Source organism: Microtus oregoni, unplaced genomic scaffold, assembly GCF_018167655.1.
Source record: "Microtus oregoni isolate MIOR12 unplaced genomic scaffold, Mior012 000025F_ref0000491, whole genome shotgun sequence".
NCBI lineage: Eukaryota > Metazoa > Chordata > Mammalia > Rodentia > Cricetidae > Microtus > Microtus oregoni.
In genome coordinates this window covers 25,897,794-25,915,197 of record NW_024543084.1, presented here as the reverse complement: position 1 = coordinate 25,915,197, position 17,404 = coordinate 25,897,794, and the positions used below count along the sequence as shown (strand labels likewise).

Genomic DNA, 17,404 nt, shown 5'->3' with positions numbered 1-17,404 from the left:
ACTCGGCTGCCTGAGTGTCGGAGGTGTGTTTGTAGCTCATCCCTGTTCTCAAGGTAGCGCATGTGTACCCCCCTGGGGCTTGCTGGATACTCAACACAGGTGTGGCAGTCCCTGCGCCTTGGGATCCGAGTAGTAAGGGCTTGTTTCAAAGCCCGGGTCTGAGACAAGAAGCCGGTGACAGGACGCTAGCCTCTGTACCGTACCCTAATGCCCTCCAGCTGGGTACACAGCCTTTCGTCACCAACTGGGTTTTGGTTGCTTTTATCTCCTATTGGATTTGGCCCTGGCAACTTTGTGAAGGCCTTTTCATCTCACAACAGGAACATGCGCTCACGAGTGAACACTGGCCCAGAGGCCCAGGGCCACACAGCTGGGTTTCACCTCCTCAAATGGGCCTTTAATGGGAGTGGTACCATCCTGCACCAAGCCTTGTAAATCCGTACTGGCTCTCAAAACAAAAAACAAAACTAAACAACAAAAAAAAAAAACCCGTTATTATGGGTTGGCTGTGATCCTAAAAATCGGAATGTTCTAGAACTTGACCCCACGCAGCTGTTTTATGGGTAACTGTGTCTGCTCATCTATGAAATTAAACAGATGTCTATCTCAATGAAAAGAAAACAAACCTGGAAACCTAATCATGGCTTATTGATTTCAGGGAGAGGAGAAAACTAGATAGTTCTAGTGCACTTAGCCGTAGCGCTGCTCAGGGCCTTGCCATGTCACAAAGTACTGGTGGGCAGGGAAGGTGTCACCAGCTACACGGCCTACAGAAGGGGGCTTCTCTGGGTGGGTGATGTGGTTGACCCCAAATGAATGAAAGGCAGGTAGGAGGGGCCTGCCTGCTGCCACAGAAGCAAGTTAAAATGGGATACCACCAAGACTGGGAACATTGGGTGTGGCTGTGGGCTCCAGAAAAAGATCAAGTATAAAATGAGAAATGGCTCAAAAACGGGTTTGTGCAAATGTTTTTTTTTTTATTTCCACATTTATATCACAAGGTGTCCACTTACTGGACCAAATAGCAAAGTTGCTCCCTTCTGCGCGGACGCAGAAGTCTAGGTACTGTACATTCACTAAGGCTCCTTGTTTTTGCAAATCGCGTTTATGACAACCATAAGGCAAACGAATCTAAAGGAATGGTTATGAGTGTTTCCAGCGAACAGACGGCATTCCCCTCGCCCAGCAGGGCAACTCACGCCAGTAGCACCCTCGGGAACTTTGTGGGTTGAGGGCTCTAGAAAGATGGCATTTTCTAGAGATGTGAAGAGGAAAAAAGAAAGGAAAAGTCATTTGGCTGGTGGTCAGGTGGAAAAAAGGATGAAATAAATGAGAAAACTGAAGTTTCTGCAGCATTTCTTTAAGAACTGAAACCATATACAGATGGGTGGGCATCTGTGCAGTGTGGGTGAAGCTGGCCCACCCGCCCAATGCCAGGGCTCACCACAGCAGAGAAGCTTCTAGCACACAACACGAAGGAAAGAAAACACTGGCTTGACAGAGGCCGGAGAAGTGGCCTGAACCTCAGAGACACCAGAGCCAAAGAGCAGGAGATGCAGAGATGATATGTGCGTCTGTTGCTGTTAAGGTAACCTCTCCCACAGGGTTCCTGTGCCTGCCTGCCACTGAGGTCCCCGCCTTCGGTGCTTCGCACCTCTTCTGGGGTGGGGGGACTAACGCTTTATAGCTGGCTTGCTATAGAGTTCTGAACTCCCTCTGCCGTCTGCCCTCTGAGCGGCCCTTCCTTTGCAATCGTTAGTAAACTGGTAGCAGCATTTCACAAAAGGAGGGTGGAGAGCGAGCCTCATGCCCGCCCTCCCAGCTGGCCAGCCTAGCCCCTGCAAGGTGAGAATGCACTTGATGACCAGGCCAAGTGCTCAGTCCAAGCAGACATAAGGCAGAATGTTCAAGCGCCCATCGTCGCCATGTGGGTCGAGCGATATGCACTGCGTCCAGTCATACCAATTACCCTGTGTGTCCTCACACCCGTTCACCCCTGGCCACTGTTGGGCCTGGATTCTGTCCAGATCGTCCTGTGTGACCTCCCGAGTGAGCCCGGGGAGGTCAGTGGGCATAGGCAGCGGCAGCAGCACATGAGGCTGGCGGGCTCCTCGCCGACTGCTCTCCTCCTGCTTCAGGTACTCTGCCATAAAGTGGTGCGCGCCTGGGGTCTGCGCACCAGACGATGACAACAAGCTGCTCTGGCGGCTCAAGTAGGACTGGATGATCTCGTTGCGCGACAGCTCCTTCCAGTTCGTCTGCTCAAAAGGACTCTGGAGACTGGCTTTGGCCTCCTGCTGGTCCAGTTCTGTCCTAGGTGGCTGCTCTGTGGGTACGGGGCTGTCAGCCCGCACCGGCTCTTTCTGGGTCAGAGGTTTGATCTGTCTCGTCATGGGGTCAAAGGTGAGCTTCCGCTCTTTTAACCGCACAGGTTTGACGCCTGCCTCAGGCACCTGCCCATCTAAGTTCACCGTGTAGTCTCGAGGTCGGTACCTCTTTTTCTTTTTGCTGTCCGAGCCACCCGAGGAGGCAGCATCACTGTCCGCCTTGGAAGAGTCTGGCGACAACCCAACCCTGCAGGATGGCCCTGTTAGCCGAGGGTGGCCCTCGGGCTGCTCTGGCCAGTGTACAGGGCTCTCAGCGCTGGACTGCAGCTCCATCCGCCGCACAGGGGGCGTGGATGGCTGGGCCAGTGGGAGTGGGGATGGCACCTGTATGGTGTCCAGTGGTTGGGGGCGTGAGGAGGGGCTGGACAAGGGGCCTTTCGTTGTGTACGAGCTCCGCTGCCGGGCAAAGGAGCCTTCGTGCCGTGAGTTCCGGGGGCTGAAGGAGCAGTGAGAGGCCCCCCTGGGATGGGGAGGGCCAGGCGGCTCATCTGCCCTGTCCAGATGCTGCAACTGCGCAGTCTTGGTCTGCAGGCAGGGCACGGGGGGCTTGCCCAGGCCAGGGGAGCTGGGGCGCGGCCGCACGGCGTTCACAGGGATCTTGGTGCTGTGCTTCTCGTTCTCGCTGGGCTCCAGGCGGCTGCCATCAGAGCCCATGTGCCCACTACCATCCAGAGGGCTGGGTAAGCTCTCTGGGCTCCCACTGATCCCGTTAGTGGGGAGAGGGGATGCATTGGGGACTAGTGGGTCAGGACTAGATTTGGAAACTTTGTAGGGTGGCCCCGGGTGGCCCAGATCACGCTGGTCCCCCCTGCGCTTACGGCTACCCAGTCTGTCTAGTCGCTGCCCAGGGAGCCTCTGGATGTCGTTGCGATTCTTCAGGTCATGGATGCTCTTGGGTGTGCTGGCCACTCCCACCTCTGGCCGGCAGTTGTGTGCGCCCCCGTTGGCAGAGCCTGCAGCTCCTGCCAGTGCCCGTAGTGCCACCTCATTCTGGTGCACGGGTTCAATGAGTTTCTGCCAGCTCCGCAGAAGCCTCTTGGCCCGCTTGGCCAGCTCCTCGTTCTTAGTTTTCTTGCGGACATCATTGATGAGCTTCCCTAGTCGTGTCTCCTACAACCAAGAGAGTGACACATGCTTAGAGAATAAGAACATAGCGGCAGGACAAGGAAGCTAAGCCAGTAAGTAAGCTTACCCTTCCTGGTTTACCTTTTCCCTACCTGCCCCCAAACTGCCTTAGATACAGCTTGGGTGTGTCCAGCACTATGTAGCAGCATGAATCCTTAGATTTGGAACCCAGGGGATTCCTCAGGAGCAGGTCCACTGACTCCTGAGACCTGCAGAGTCTGTGCCTTCACGGCCACACAGCTGCTCTGCCAGGGTGTCTGGGTGAGCATGTTTCACAGCCTAAGACCTGATCCCCAAATAAAGGACGGGACCACCAACCAGTTGCCTAAATAAAGCACAGCTCAAGCTATGTCTCAAAAATGCTATGAGGTGTGCAGGGTATGGGAAGGAGCCTAGCAGTGAAATCAGAAACCTTCATTCTTGAAGAGTTCTGTGGGAAGACTGATGTCCTGGATACACTGCCCACTGGGTCCCCTGAAGGACTCCAAGAGCCTAAGCCACAGGAAGAAGCTGGCTGGGGGCTACCCTTATCTCCCATTCTGCCTAAGGTTGGGCCAGGGCTCTTACCTCCAGTGCCTCTTTGGTGATGGGGTATCTCTCCAGACTGGAGATCACTTCCAATACTGCAACCATGTTCCGGATCTGAAGAACAAGAACCACATTATCAGCTCAGGGCTCTGCCCTCTCCCCATGAAAGCCAAGCAGCCCAGGGCTTTCCAAGGTGACAGCACTGGGCACCATCAAAACCCTGATTACCATCTTCCGTATGCACACACACACACACACCCACAGCCATGAAAAGAGACCTGCCCCTGGTCTGACAGACAGCTTTGCTGTGAGGCTTCTGGACAATGACTGGAGGAATTACCACATATAACACACAAAGGCTCCAAGGAAAACAAGATGATCACAATAAACTAGTCAACCTGATGACCTTCCCAAGGTCTTCAAAGAGTCTCTGAACAAAGCAGGATGTCACAGACTATAAGATGTGTGTCACATGGCCAGAAGGAGAGACTCTGGAGCACAACACCTGAGCAGCAATGCAGCTTCAAGAACATGAAAGAAGGCTAGAGAGAGACACTGAGAGGCTCTTTGTGGAACAGACAGGGTCAGCACTAGCACTGAGCTTCACGGTGACAGGGAGGTTAACAATTCACAGGCTCATATTTGGGATCCCATTCAAGAAGGGCCTGCCCTTCCATGCATCACTGCACTGACTTGTTCAAACATGGCAGGCGCCAGGGCTGTCATTGCAGAGACGGTAGGACCAAAAGCTATGATTGATATGACTGGACATCCCAGCAGCACAGCCACACTGACAAATACACTAAGTGGGAATAGCTTTGGTGTACCCAGGAAGGCTACATTTCAGAAAGCAGACACCAACCAGCAAATATGACAAAGCACCAAACACCGGCTAAGGAGATGGTCAGAGTGGCACTTGAACTTGCTGTGACACATAAGAATCATAACTCATGGACCTGCCAGGTTGCAGGACAGCCCATCTGTAATTCCAGCTTTGGAAGGGAAAGATGGGGTCCCTAGAGCAAACTGGCTAGTAAGACTAGCTGTGTTGGTGAGCTCCAGGTTTGACCCAGAGATGTGTCTCAATGAACAGGTGGAGGAGTGAGTGATGATTCCCAGCATTAACCTGGGTCTCCTTATGCATGTGTGCATATGTGCTCCACACACATGCACATGGAAAATTCAGTGAATCCCAAACCTAAATGGCAAGCTAAGACCAAGCTCCAAAAAATTCAGGAGAGGATCTGCAACTGTGGGATGATAGGTGCTCCTGAGGAGTCCAGAGCACCAACTGTCAAAACTACTAACAAACTGAACCTATCATAATGAAGAGTCTCTCTGTTTAAACACTTCTCAGGACACATCCATACCTATCTGGTGGGTAATCAATCCACCTGCAGACTGAAGAACCCCACAGGGCGGTAGTGCCATGGCACTGCAGGTTCTTGGTAGCCAAGCTGGCTGGCCACAGCCCTAAGCCCCCTTCACCGACAGCATACACCTGGCACTCCGGGTCACAAGGAGAAAAGCACATCCCCAGGTAGAACCAGGTATGCACACACACACTCATTAGGCCAGGCCAGTCGCTGAACGTCACATGCTGGCATATCATTGCCGAAGGTCACTTAGGCCTTCTCTTGTCATTGTAAGTGTGGCTGCAGTCCACACCCCTGTAGATCGTTTCTGGGTGCCAAGCAGCGGCTCCAGCATTTGGGGGAGGGATGTCAGCTAGCTCCCAGGAGGCTGTTGGGGCACACTACAAACAACCCAGTGACCAGAAGATCAACCTGCAGGTCAGTAGTGTCAGTCTCCTGCTGCTACCCAATTGCTGGCTACAACCCAGCATGTTTTGATTACTTTGCCCACCCATAGCCTGGGGCAGTGAACTTCCTCCTTCCTGAAGACTCTTGGGGATGATCCATTCCCTACTCCTACAGGTCAGGATCCCTAATTTCTTAATTGATGTCACCTAAATGTTGTTCCTAGTTTCATGGAAACCATGTCCCTGGGCTCCCAAGCCCTCCCTCCACCTTCAATATTAGCCCCAGGAATCCTGATCACATCAGTTCTCTGACTCACATGGGTAACCCAGAATTGTTCCTGTCTCTAGTCCACACCTTAGTCATGCCTGCCAGGTGAGGTACCAGGTTGGTTCCTAGACCAGGAGGCAGACAATCTGTAGGACCCATGCATCCCAGCTTTTTTAGCTGAAGGCAGTCATCTCATCATGCCTCCTTTCCTCAGGGCTCTGACTCCTGGGAGAGAAGCTGTAGGGAGCACAGAGCAGACAGTAGACCTTTACACTGTCCCACAGTCTTTCACAAGGTATTCCTGACAAGCTAGTCCCCTCACTGGGGAACAAAGGCCTCCACTTTTGTCTGAGACTAGGTCTGTAACACATCCAGATGGCTGTTACAACACTGGCTCTGCTGCTCCAGGGGTGCCTAGCCTGCCTACAGACATGGCTCCTATACTCCGACATGAGATAGGTAGGGATCCCATGCAAAGAGTGTGCTATGAGGAGGTCATTCCCAAGGGAAGGCAAAGTCAGTGTTCCTTGGCCTGGGATCTCAGTACCACTGGGCTCCAGAGCTTGTTCCATGGCTTCATCTCCACCCAGTGACCTCACCCTGGTATATTTAGAGCCCTATGTTCCCATATAGTCCGGATCAGCAGTCCTTGCAGAGAGGACTCTGCCCAAGACCCAGTAGCCTGGCAGCACAGAGCGTCCTTGTCCTTGGACAGATACCATCCTGCTCTCAGACAGGAGAAGGGGACAGAACACCTGGGGAACCAGGTGTTGGGTTGGTGCATCAGAAATGCTCAGCTGTGCAGTCAGTGTCTACTATGGGCTGCACGGATTGAGTTTAAGGGGCCTTTGCCTAGGTGCTCAGTGTCCCATGGCTTTACCCTGACTGATGGGCCACCTTATCAGTGTGGGCTTCCAGAAGGCCCTGAAGAAAATGCCATATCCTCTGTGTCCCCTTGCAGCTGCAGGCCACTCTCACCTGAGGAACCACCTGCCACACCTTTAAGTCCCACACTGCTGGGGCCACAATCTGGAGTCAGTCAAGTGACCAGGCATCACAGCAGTGGCCAGGGCAGGCTAGCTAACCTGCCTAGGTAGAAAGCAGTGAAGGATGAGCTGGAAGAAGTGATGTGGGCAGGCAGGCTCAGGTGTTCTGCTATTAGGACAAGGCTGTCAGGGCTAATCCACTGCTACCACCATAACAGACCACCAGTGTTTTCTTGGTTGTTCCATGTATCTGTGTGTCAACACTCATCCACTCATCTCACAGGTCCTGTTCTGACTCTGCCTGGGGAACCCGTGGCAGTGCCCCGAAGGACAGCTTCAGGGTAGATGTGTAGCTCACAGAGCACGTTGAAGGCCCGAGGGTCATTTATAGCTGTTGTTAGGAACAGCCTGGTTCTTTGTCTTTTGTGAGTCATTCCCAATGCCCAAATATGCCCAAACTCCTTGCTAAAGCTCTACCACAGGAGAGCTCAGGTACCAGGCCTTGAGCTATGCACTTGTTCATTAGATGGATAGGCACAGATCAATCTGTATTTACTTAGCAAACAGTGTGGCCAAGTGGGCCTCCCCCTTCTTTCCCCATCAGTTACAGGCCCCGTCCATTATTTTTATTTGCATTTCTGGGCACCCAGTGTGGTACTACCTGCCTGTGCACAGTGGCTCAAATGCCCATGGGGAAGCCTATTTGCAGTGGCCAGCAGGGGTACCAGGGAAGCAGGTAGCATCTCTGTGGTGGCCATACAAAGGTGGGGCAAGGAACCACCACTGGCCCAGATGAAACATGAATATTTATGAATGGAGCCCTAAGAAAGAGCCCTAAGGAGACATTAGGTTCTTTGTCCTATATCCCCCTTCTTGGCTGCCATGAGATGATCATGCTCTGGCAATGCCCCCACTTCAATCAATGTATGACAAGCAAAAACAACAACAAAAACAAACACCACCATCACCACCACTGAAACATTAAATTGATTGTGCTAGGCATTTCGTCATGGTAACAGGAAGCACATACTTAATATCAGGCAGGGACCTACATCACAAGAACCAAGGAAGCAGAAAGGCCATCACTCACCATGAGACCACAGCCTGTACTGCTCACAACTTCTGCTAGGCAAACGCATGACACCTGGGGCTCACCTCACTGTGAGTCTGAGGAAGAGAAACAAGCCAGGCAGAAACCACCAGGTCCAGCACTGTCAAGCACCAGATATGACAAGTGGCACCCATCAGAAGCAGTGACTACTCCTCCCTCTACTTTTATGCTAGAGTCTTTCTGGCTCTAGGAAACTCTGGGAGATTGGAGGTGCAGTGAGTGTTCACCTGCCAATGCCTCCAGGCTACATGAAGTCAGACTACAAGGCCATCCATCTGTGGAGACTCCAAGAGTACCTCAGAACCCTGAAGGCTCCTGAGCTACTGACAGACTTGAGCCAAAAAGTAATGTACCCCCAGGAGTTATGGTACTCTGAAAGTTCGCCAGGGCCCAACTAGAGGTGGGTCTCTAACAGGATTCACACAGAGTCCCAAGGTGGATGGTACTAACTTAAGAACTTCTGTGTGCAGGGAGAGGCAAGTGCAGGAAGCATACCCACACAACCTTATCTAGGTTCTTGGGGCTGCAGGCCAAGCAAGGAATTGGCAAGCTGAGGGGTGAATGAGCCCTCGTTTCTTACCCAAAGGCAAAGGGATTGCAAATTTGCAAATACTACCATCATGTGGTACATGAGGCCAGGTAGAGGACACCAAGATGGGAAGCGGGGGCGGGGGATATCTCATAGAGGGGTGTTTAAGCCAAGCCACATTATCCTGTGTAAAGTGTTGTCTACCCAGCCCCGCCTCCTGCCAGCTGCTCCTCACCATCCTTAGTTGAGCAGCAGAAAGTGGAAGACCACACTCTGGACTCTCCAGACGACCAGACTATCTTTGCAAACTTCATCCCCAACAAAGGCTTGGAGTCCTTGTTAAAATAAAACCCAACAGGAGACACCAGGCCTCATGGTAAATCTTGGTTCTACGATTAGAACAGCACTATCAGATTCCTACTCCAGGGTTGTGCTGGTAAACCCCTGAGACCTAAGAAATAACTACCTGTGGGGAAATTCCAGCCACAAGTTGAAACATGGAACTGAGACACCAAGACTTAAGAGTTCCAGTGTCCCCACAGGTCAGCCCACCACCCAAATCCCTGATGCTGGCAGTTGCCATTGTGCCCCAGAGGCACTAGCACTAATGGGACCCAAGGACTGTGCAGCTTCATTGTACAGCAAGGAAACTGAGCCCATGAAGGGCAGGGAGGTACACATGGACCACAGAAGGCAAAACACTCTTCCCACTGGCCTGATAAGGTTCTGCCTACCATGCACAACCTGCTTTCCTGAGTGTGTGGGGTACATCCAGCTAGCACCCTGTAATGTACTCACCCTGACCTGTAACAGCAGAGAAGAAGCACATAGTTAATAGCTTCCTGAAGCTGTGTGAAGCCCCTCCAAACGGTCTCAGTGTTGTGTCATTTGCCTCTCCTGAAGGGCTAAGGAAAAACTAGGACCAGGCAGATCCCAGCACAGCTCATACTCAACAGGATTCCCTAAGCTGACATATACAGTGATGTTCTAAGAACCATGCTGGTGGCCTAGTGCCTCACCAGCACTCCCAGCCGCACTGTGCAGCACAGTCCTCAGGACCTGCCCAGGAGCTGAGTGAAGCTTCAGCACCAATGACTTTTGAAAAACCAACACACAGTGTCTTTGTGGGTTTTTTTTTTTTTTTGGTGGCTTTTTTCTTTTTCTTTTAATGAAAAATGGTCTAGACAAAAATTTATAAAGCCCACTGAACTCAAAAGATTCTGGAAGTGTTGATCAGCAAGCAAGCTGCGCCTTCCAAACCAAAACCTGCCACAGATGGCACCCAGAAGCGGCAGTCTGTGAGCCTTCAGTGTGTTGTGCACTCCCTGCTGAGCCCGGCACTCTGTCCCCCAGCTGACAGAATGGGTGCTGCAGGACATGGTCTGGAAGAAACAGTTTCTTGCTCTTCTTTGGCTTATAATTGGATGAGCCAGGGAGCCTGTTGGGGAGCATGTCCCCTGGGCCATCAGCCTCATGGATCGTGTGAGCTGCCTGATTAAGGCAGATTTCTCCACTAGGACCCGGTGAGCACCTCAAACTCCTTGGGGCCAGGTTTCCCACTAGCTGCTTCTCAGAAAAAAAGACAGTGGGGTAGAGTCCCACAAACACTGCCAGCAGTTATAAAAGCCTTTCCCTATCAATAGGACCCACCTACTCCCAAGGGATAGCCAGCACCTAAGTAGCCTGTCATTGTCTAAGTGACCCTGCCTGCCCAGCAAAAGAAAGACCACTGACTGACAGGCAGAGCAAGCCACTACCTTGCCCAGGAGATAAGGAACCCAATCTGGGTGCAAACAGCATGCAGACCACTATTGTACACCATAAAGCGCCCAGGAGAAGGAAGCCCAAAGCTTGGAGCAGCAGCATGCACAGCTAGCCTATTCAGTAACAGAAGCTACCTAAGAACAAAGAGAAAGGCAGAGGAGGCATGCATATCTGTCTTCACACAAAACCTATACTGTCCCTCCCTCCCCTTTGGCTTTTGGTCAGGAACAGAGACGCAAAGTAGATTCTCCAAACCATGGATCCAGTCCACAGGTCCTTCATGAGTGCTCTGAGCTGCCCCAAATGTCATCTGTGAGTTTGCCGCTGCTCCACCCATGTAACTGGAAAGCTTGCAAACCAGGCACAGCTTTCTATTTATGCCATCAATCCTCACAGAAGGGTCCTGGTGATCAAGTGTCTGAAGACAGAAGGCTGAGTGGGGATCCTCCACCTGGCCTCTCTTTGATAGGAAGAGCTGCTAAGAACACCAGCTCCAGGAGACTGGAAATGGCCCAACACCAGAGGAAGGAACACAGTACTTGGTCCACACCTTGTACACAAGGCAGATCTCAAACAACAACGAGCCAGCTTTCCAGGAACTGTTAGGAAGTAGGCTCCCGAGGTCCACACCTTGTACACAAGGCAGATCTCAAACAAGAGTGAGCCAGCTTTTCAGGAACTGTTAGGAAGCAGGCTCCTGAGCCAGCTGAGCACAGGCAGTGAGGCTGTGCACACACCTGGGCTGATCAGGAGCAGATGGTGGGAGTCACTTGGCATCCTGCACCAGCCCAAAGTAGGACCTGAGCCCAGTTTCTCTCCCATGAGCGTGGGAAATCACAGACAACATGTTGTGCACTACCTGGTCTGCTGCACCCACAGGAACCAGGCCTGGCCTCCAGGGCAGCTCACACATCATGCACATGAATAAATAAATATTATTTATGTAAGTAACTTTTACAGCTTGTACTTTTCTGAAGAATTTTACATTTTACAAAGTTATTTCAAATAGCCTACTTGGGAGCCAGAGAAATAATTTCTAACTTTTGTGTGAAGGTGTGTGCTTACAATCCCAGCAATAGAGGTGGGGTACAGGCAGGTCCCTGGGGTTCATTGGCCAGTCAGTCAAGCCCATTTGGCAAGCACCAAGCTAATGAGACATACTGCCTCAAAAATAAGACCAGTAACAACAACAAGTGGCTCTTCTCTTATCTTCACATGCACACACACCAACACACAGCCTGTTAGCTTATTGTGGTGTTACATGCCTGTCATCCCAACACTCAGGAGAGTGAGTTAAGGCTAGCCCAGACTAGAGAGAGAGGCCCTCCATCTCTAATATGTGATGGTGAGAAGTGCTAGAAAACAAACAAAAATACAACACCAAACTAGAGAAATGGCTCAGCAGTTAAGAGCATTTATTCTTGCAGAAGACCAGGGTTCTATTTTCCAGCACCCACATGGTGGCTCACAACCATTCATAACCATTCAAGAGGCTCCAATGCCCTCTACTGACCTCAGAGCACAACTGGCACACACCTGGTACACGGACACACATTTGAGCAAAACATTCATATACATAAAATAAGTAAGTCCCAAGGAAAACAGAGGCAGGTGGCTCTCTATGACTTTGAGTCCAGTTTGGTTTACACAGCAAGTTCCAGGTTAACCAACACTACAGAGACATCCTGTCTCAAAACATAAAAATAAAATAAAAAATTAAAAAAAAAACCCAAATGAAAAAACCCTGAACATAAGTTATTCTATATAAATCCTGCAGTCTAAAACCATATATCTTATGAATATGGAAAGCAGCAGTCTCCATCCCTATGGACCAAGGTCTGAACAGTGTCAACATAACTCTGTCTCCCTGAGACCAGTAGCACAGACTGCACTACACAGTTCACATGGAAAGTTCACCCACACCTGCTGGGATCAGAGCAGGAAGTGACACAAAAGCACTTTGAAGGCATCATACAAGGCAGCTTCCTGCCCAGGGACCAAGCACCAGGAGTTGCACCCAGCAGGACATGTGTCTCTCCATACATCAAGCTCGTGACCAACCTCACCTGCTGGCCCTGTGCAGCTGGCACATACCTGCCTCCATGATGTCAATGTCTTTCCAGTAAGGTGAGGACACTTGTGTGAACAGGTAAGCAAGGAAAGCAGCAGCGGGAGGAGATGGGGCAGATGGCTATCATCTGAAAAGCAGGGTAAGTGGACAGAGAAGGCCAAAAGGAAAAGCACAAACCAGACAGATAGAAGCATGGGCAGCAAGGCAGCTGGCCCTGGAGAAACCCAGCCACCAGGCAGAGAGAGAATCTGCCTCACTTCAGCAAGATCACACTTGTGTCCTCCCTCAGAGCAGTACAAGAAATGAGTGATCACTTCTTCTACTCAGCTCTGAACAGGAGGTTCTGCAAGAAAAAGACAGGTCTTCCAATCAGGAAGGAGGGGTGATCATCACACCCCAAGTGCATGTTAGTCCTTGGGAAGATCTTCGGGCATCTGAGCAAAGCTACAGGATGGAGCATTTCCACAACAGGTTCAAGTTAGACTCCAAACCAATCCCTACTGACAAGAGCAAGCAAATATGAAGGGCCCAAGAGATGACTCAGCAAGTAAAGGCATGTGCCACCAAACCTGACAACCTGAGTTTAATCCCCATACCAGAGAGAACTGACTCCTACAGCTTGTCCTGTGACTTCCACATATGTGCACACGTACAAAATAAACGAATAAATGTTAAATTTAATTCTTTAAGAATTATCAAGATAAATATTTACAGATGAATTTTACTACATCTAAAACTTCAACACTGAAAACTTGCAAATAAGCAGACGTCAGTCAGTGCAGAGACCAAGGTTCTGCATCACAACACACCACTTTCTAAAACTCATCAACAGTCAACTCAAGATCAATGTCAATTCAAGCAAATCTTTTGAGGAAAGCAGCACGCTGATTCTGAAATTCACAAGAAGTTCGGAGACTCCCTGAGCAGCCAGTCTGACTACCTGCTGTCAGTCCCTAGGATACACCCAGTAGAAGACGACCAACTCTTATTGTTCTCTAACTTAAACACATGCATGCAGAAGCTGAGTTACACGCACACATATGCACCTGCACACATGCACACCCTACAAAAACCAACAAAACAACAGTAACAAGAATCCTTTAATTCAATAATCAGGCAAATAAATGTGGGTGGCCAGCTGGCAAATGGCCCATTTAGACTTTACGTCATACAAAGAACAGACACACAGAGGTGAGCAACCATCAGTCATTAGGAAATGCAAAGTAAAATTCCCATGAGAAATCAACACATACTACATGAATAACTAAAGAATGTTGACAAGGCATGAGCAAATTAGCACTCCCCCCCATTCATTCATGTGGATGACCTCAAACTTCTGATCCTCTTTCCTCCTGGGCAATGACATGACTGATAAGCATGTGCCACCATACCCCCGGGGTTAGACCTTTCCTACATTCCTGGTGGGAATATGGTGGTAAATCATCTTAGAAGTTATAACAACCCAAGGGGTCAACATAGAAGCCTAGCCACGAGTTGATCCCAAAACCCATGTAAAGGTGACTAGAGAAAACACCCCAAGCAGTTGTCCTCAGATCTCACATGCACCCACCCATCCACTATGCACGCACGCACACACATACAACACTATTGTATGTTAATTATAGTTTAGTAGAGTTGAAAAATTGGGGGTAAGGTATTGTAACATGCACAAAATATAGGAGCAGTGAGGCCACAGGAAGAATGTATCTTTGTTATGGAGGACAGGAACAAGCATCTCTAACCCCAGGAGAAGAAACAGTCCCTTGGGCTCTGTCTCTCTCCAGTGAAATGAGGACAACGGTTGGGCCTAGAACCCCAGGAGTCTCCTAAGTACCGACACAAAGACACAGAATATACTCCTGATTTAACATCAGACCCCATCAGGCACTGGTCAGCATTAGCTCCTCTTCCTGGAACTTAGCACATCCCACAGACACATTTCACAGAAGAGTGGGAAAGGCCGGCGCTGAGTTAGGCAGGGCTGGCAGGGCTTGGCTTGGCCCTCAGGAATTGTGCTGACAATAGTGTCACCGTCAGGAAGCCTAATTTCTAGCCTGCCTGTAAGGTCTCCTTGTACTTCACCAGGAGTAGGAGCCAACTTCCCAGAAAAGGCAAAGCAGCTTTAGCTTCCAGAACAACAGTTGACTCCCCATAACAGCACCTGCAGCAAGTGTTGCAGTCACCGTGAGACAGAGAAGTAGGAGTCTGGCATACTGCCCCACCCTGGGTGTGTGGTCTGCGTCTGTGAAGAGCCACCTGGAGTCCTGGTTTTCATACTATTCTTCTAGTGAGGGACCGGAGGTCTTGTTTAATGGGACCTTCTAGAGGATTCAGAGCACCCCACCCAGCACCAATCTGTACTCAACAGTAGGTTGAGGGCTCCTGCTTCACCCTCACCAGATGTATCTCCATGACAACCCTAAACTCACAGGGAGTGTACAGAGCTGAACTCAGTCACTCATGTGGCAGGGTGTACTGTTCACACTTGTGGCACACCCACAGCCTCATCCACTCAGTCAGCTTCAGAACTCTAGGCCATAAGGATGACCCCCTTTTTACCTCCCCAACCCCCAGTATTTGCCTAGATTCCAACAGAGATACTGGTAGCTCCTGGGGCGGGGGGTGGGGGGGTGGGACCAGTGACAGACCATAACACAGGATGGGGTATTCCTAGGGTCCAGTCAACTGCCTCACCAACCACTGCCTTGCAACATCACTACATATCCCAACTTTAAGATGACACAAACTTGCCAGGCGGTACTGGTGCACACCACCTTTAATCCCAACACTCGGGAGGCAGAGGTAGGCGGATCTCTGTAAGTTCGAGGCCAGCCTGGTCTACAAGAGCTAGTTCCAGGACAGGCACCAAAGCTACAGAGAAACCTTATCTTGAAAAAACAACAACAACCAAACAACAACAAAAGAAGGCACAAACTCAAATAATAGCACAGACATACAGCTGCCTGCACTTGGACTGTCAGCTCTCAGGGTGAGCCACTGATCTATGGTGCCCATCACAAATCAGCACGAGAAATGGTAGAGCCACTGATCACAGGCAGCAAGGAGGAAAGAATAAATTCCCCAACACTGGCCCCCAGTGACATCTGTCAGATGCCAACAGGATGAAGTCATGGTCATTTTAACTGTAGCAGATTCTCCAGGCTGGGCCTAAGGAAAAGCCAGTATATTACCTCCCCATTCCCAACTACCATGAAAGTCTGCCCATTCCAGCAAGGGGCGGGCACATAGAGCCCACCTCACACCAGTTCTCTTGATTCTCTGCATTCACATACACACACAAGCCAATTTATGGAGTGCAGGGATCTAGGTTTTGCTTACTTCCATTTCAAAATATGCCTACCAAAATGACACACAGCAGAAATCCCAAAAGTAGAGGTCCCTCCCTACTGGGTGCCATGTTTACTCCAATATTACAAATATTTGAGGTCTCTCTTTCTGGGGCAAGTTGAGCCTAAATACATCAAGTCAGTGTCTGGACAGCACACTTGTCCTTTATTCAACTGCTGCTCATGAGGGGTGACAGGGACAGAAATGATTCTCATGACGAACATGAAAGTGCTGTCCTGGAGTGGGCTGGGGAGACTCTAGCCAGGCACAGAGACCACTTCTGTTCCATTGAGGCCCTAGTCAGCAGTGCGGGCTATTACTCTTTCAAGCCACACTTTCTCAACAAGGCCAACTGGCTTTTGGGAATCTTTGCTTTCAAAGTGGTGGTCCTGGAAGGTGCCAGGACCACAAAAATGCTCTTCAGTTTACCTTCTTGGAAACCATTAGCTGATTCCAAAGTGTTATGTAAGGAGGTATGAAGTACAAAGCCAGGCATTGGAGCAGGCACAGACCGAACATCACAACCGCTGTGGGAACTTGGTGACAGGAAAGTCTCAAGGCAGTAAACAGAGAAGCCTGTGCACTCAGGGTTAGGATGAGGACACACCAGCAGGCTACCATAGCTCACTAGGCCATGAGGCATTTGGGAGGCTAATGGCACTGGGTAGTCTTTAGTTGACCAGGACAAGGTTAGGCGCTCCACTCCCTACCCCTGCTAGACGAAGGGACCACACCAGCACTCTGTTCTGGCCCAGAACCAATTACATGCCCAACATGGTTAGGGCTCCACAAAGACCAGGAACTCACCATGGCTAAAAAGCTGGAGGATGGAGCCCTGTGGTGAGACTTGGGATTCCTGTCATCAAATGCCCAAGACAAGATACCCTGCAATAACTTGAGCATGTTAGTATAAAGTACAGATTGCGCAGAGACCAGCATCAGGCCTAATCTCAAAGGCTATACTGGATAGGGAACCAAGTCATTGGGGGGCCTCCTGTGTTCTGGTGCAGGCACTGTAACCATTTCCTGCGGTGTGTCCTAAACATCACGCTTTCACAGTACACACACCTGCATTCCCCACATCTGCACCTTCAGTGTGGCTCCTGCTTCGGTGTTTGACCCCACTTTCACAACAGCCCACAGCCAGTACTGGAAAGCGTATCTTCACAATTCCTTCTTTCCCTCAGTTTTTCCTTAGGAATCTGATCCCAGTGGCTCCACTTGGCCACAAGCGTCCAAATTCTTTTCTGCCAACTGCTACTGCCTTAAGTGTTTTCAATCCTCAGCTGTGCACAGTGCTATCATCCCATCATGGGAATGGGGGTATAAATGTGCTGTCTTCGAAAAGGACTCCAGGGAACTGAGCCCTCCTGTTTGGCAGCACTGCCAAAGTGTCTGAACTGCCCTCCTGTCCTTGTCACTCGACCTGACTCTACACAAGCATGGCAATGTGTCTCTAACAACCAGCAGGGTATGGAGAGGCAGTGTCCAGAAACTTCTACTGCTTGTATTTCTGATCCAGCCT

The 17,404-nt window shown here is 50.4% G+C and overlaps 1 protein-coding gene across 1 annotated transcript in view; it reads right to left on the bottom strand.

The window, feature by feature from the left end:
• Window positions 1–966: 966 nt before the first annotated feature.
• Med26 (mediator complex subunit 26) overlaps window positions 967–17,404 on the bottom strand; it is a 40,020-nt gene continuing 23,582 nt past the window's right edge. Inside the window, exons 2-3 of the mRNA XM_041674263.1 lie at window positions 4,080–4,154; window positions 967–3,497 (exon numbers count right to left, since the gene is read on the bottom strand). Coding sequence (XP_041530197.1) covers window positions 1,878–3,497; window positions 4,080–4,154 — 1,695 coding nt within the window. The 3' untranslated portion in view covers window positions 967–1,877. The remainder of the gene's footprint in view (window positions 3,498–4,079; window positions 4,155–17,404) is intronic.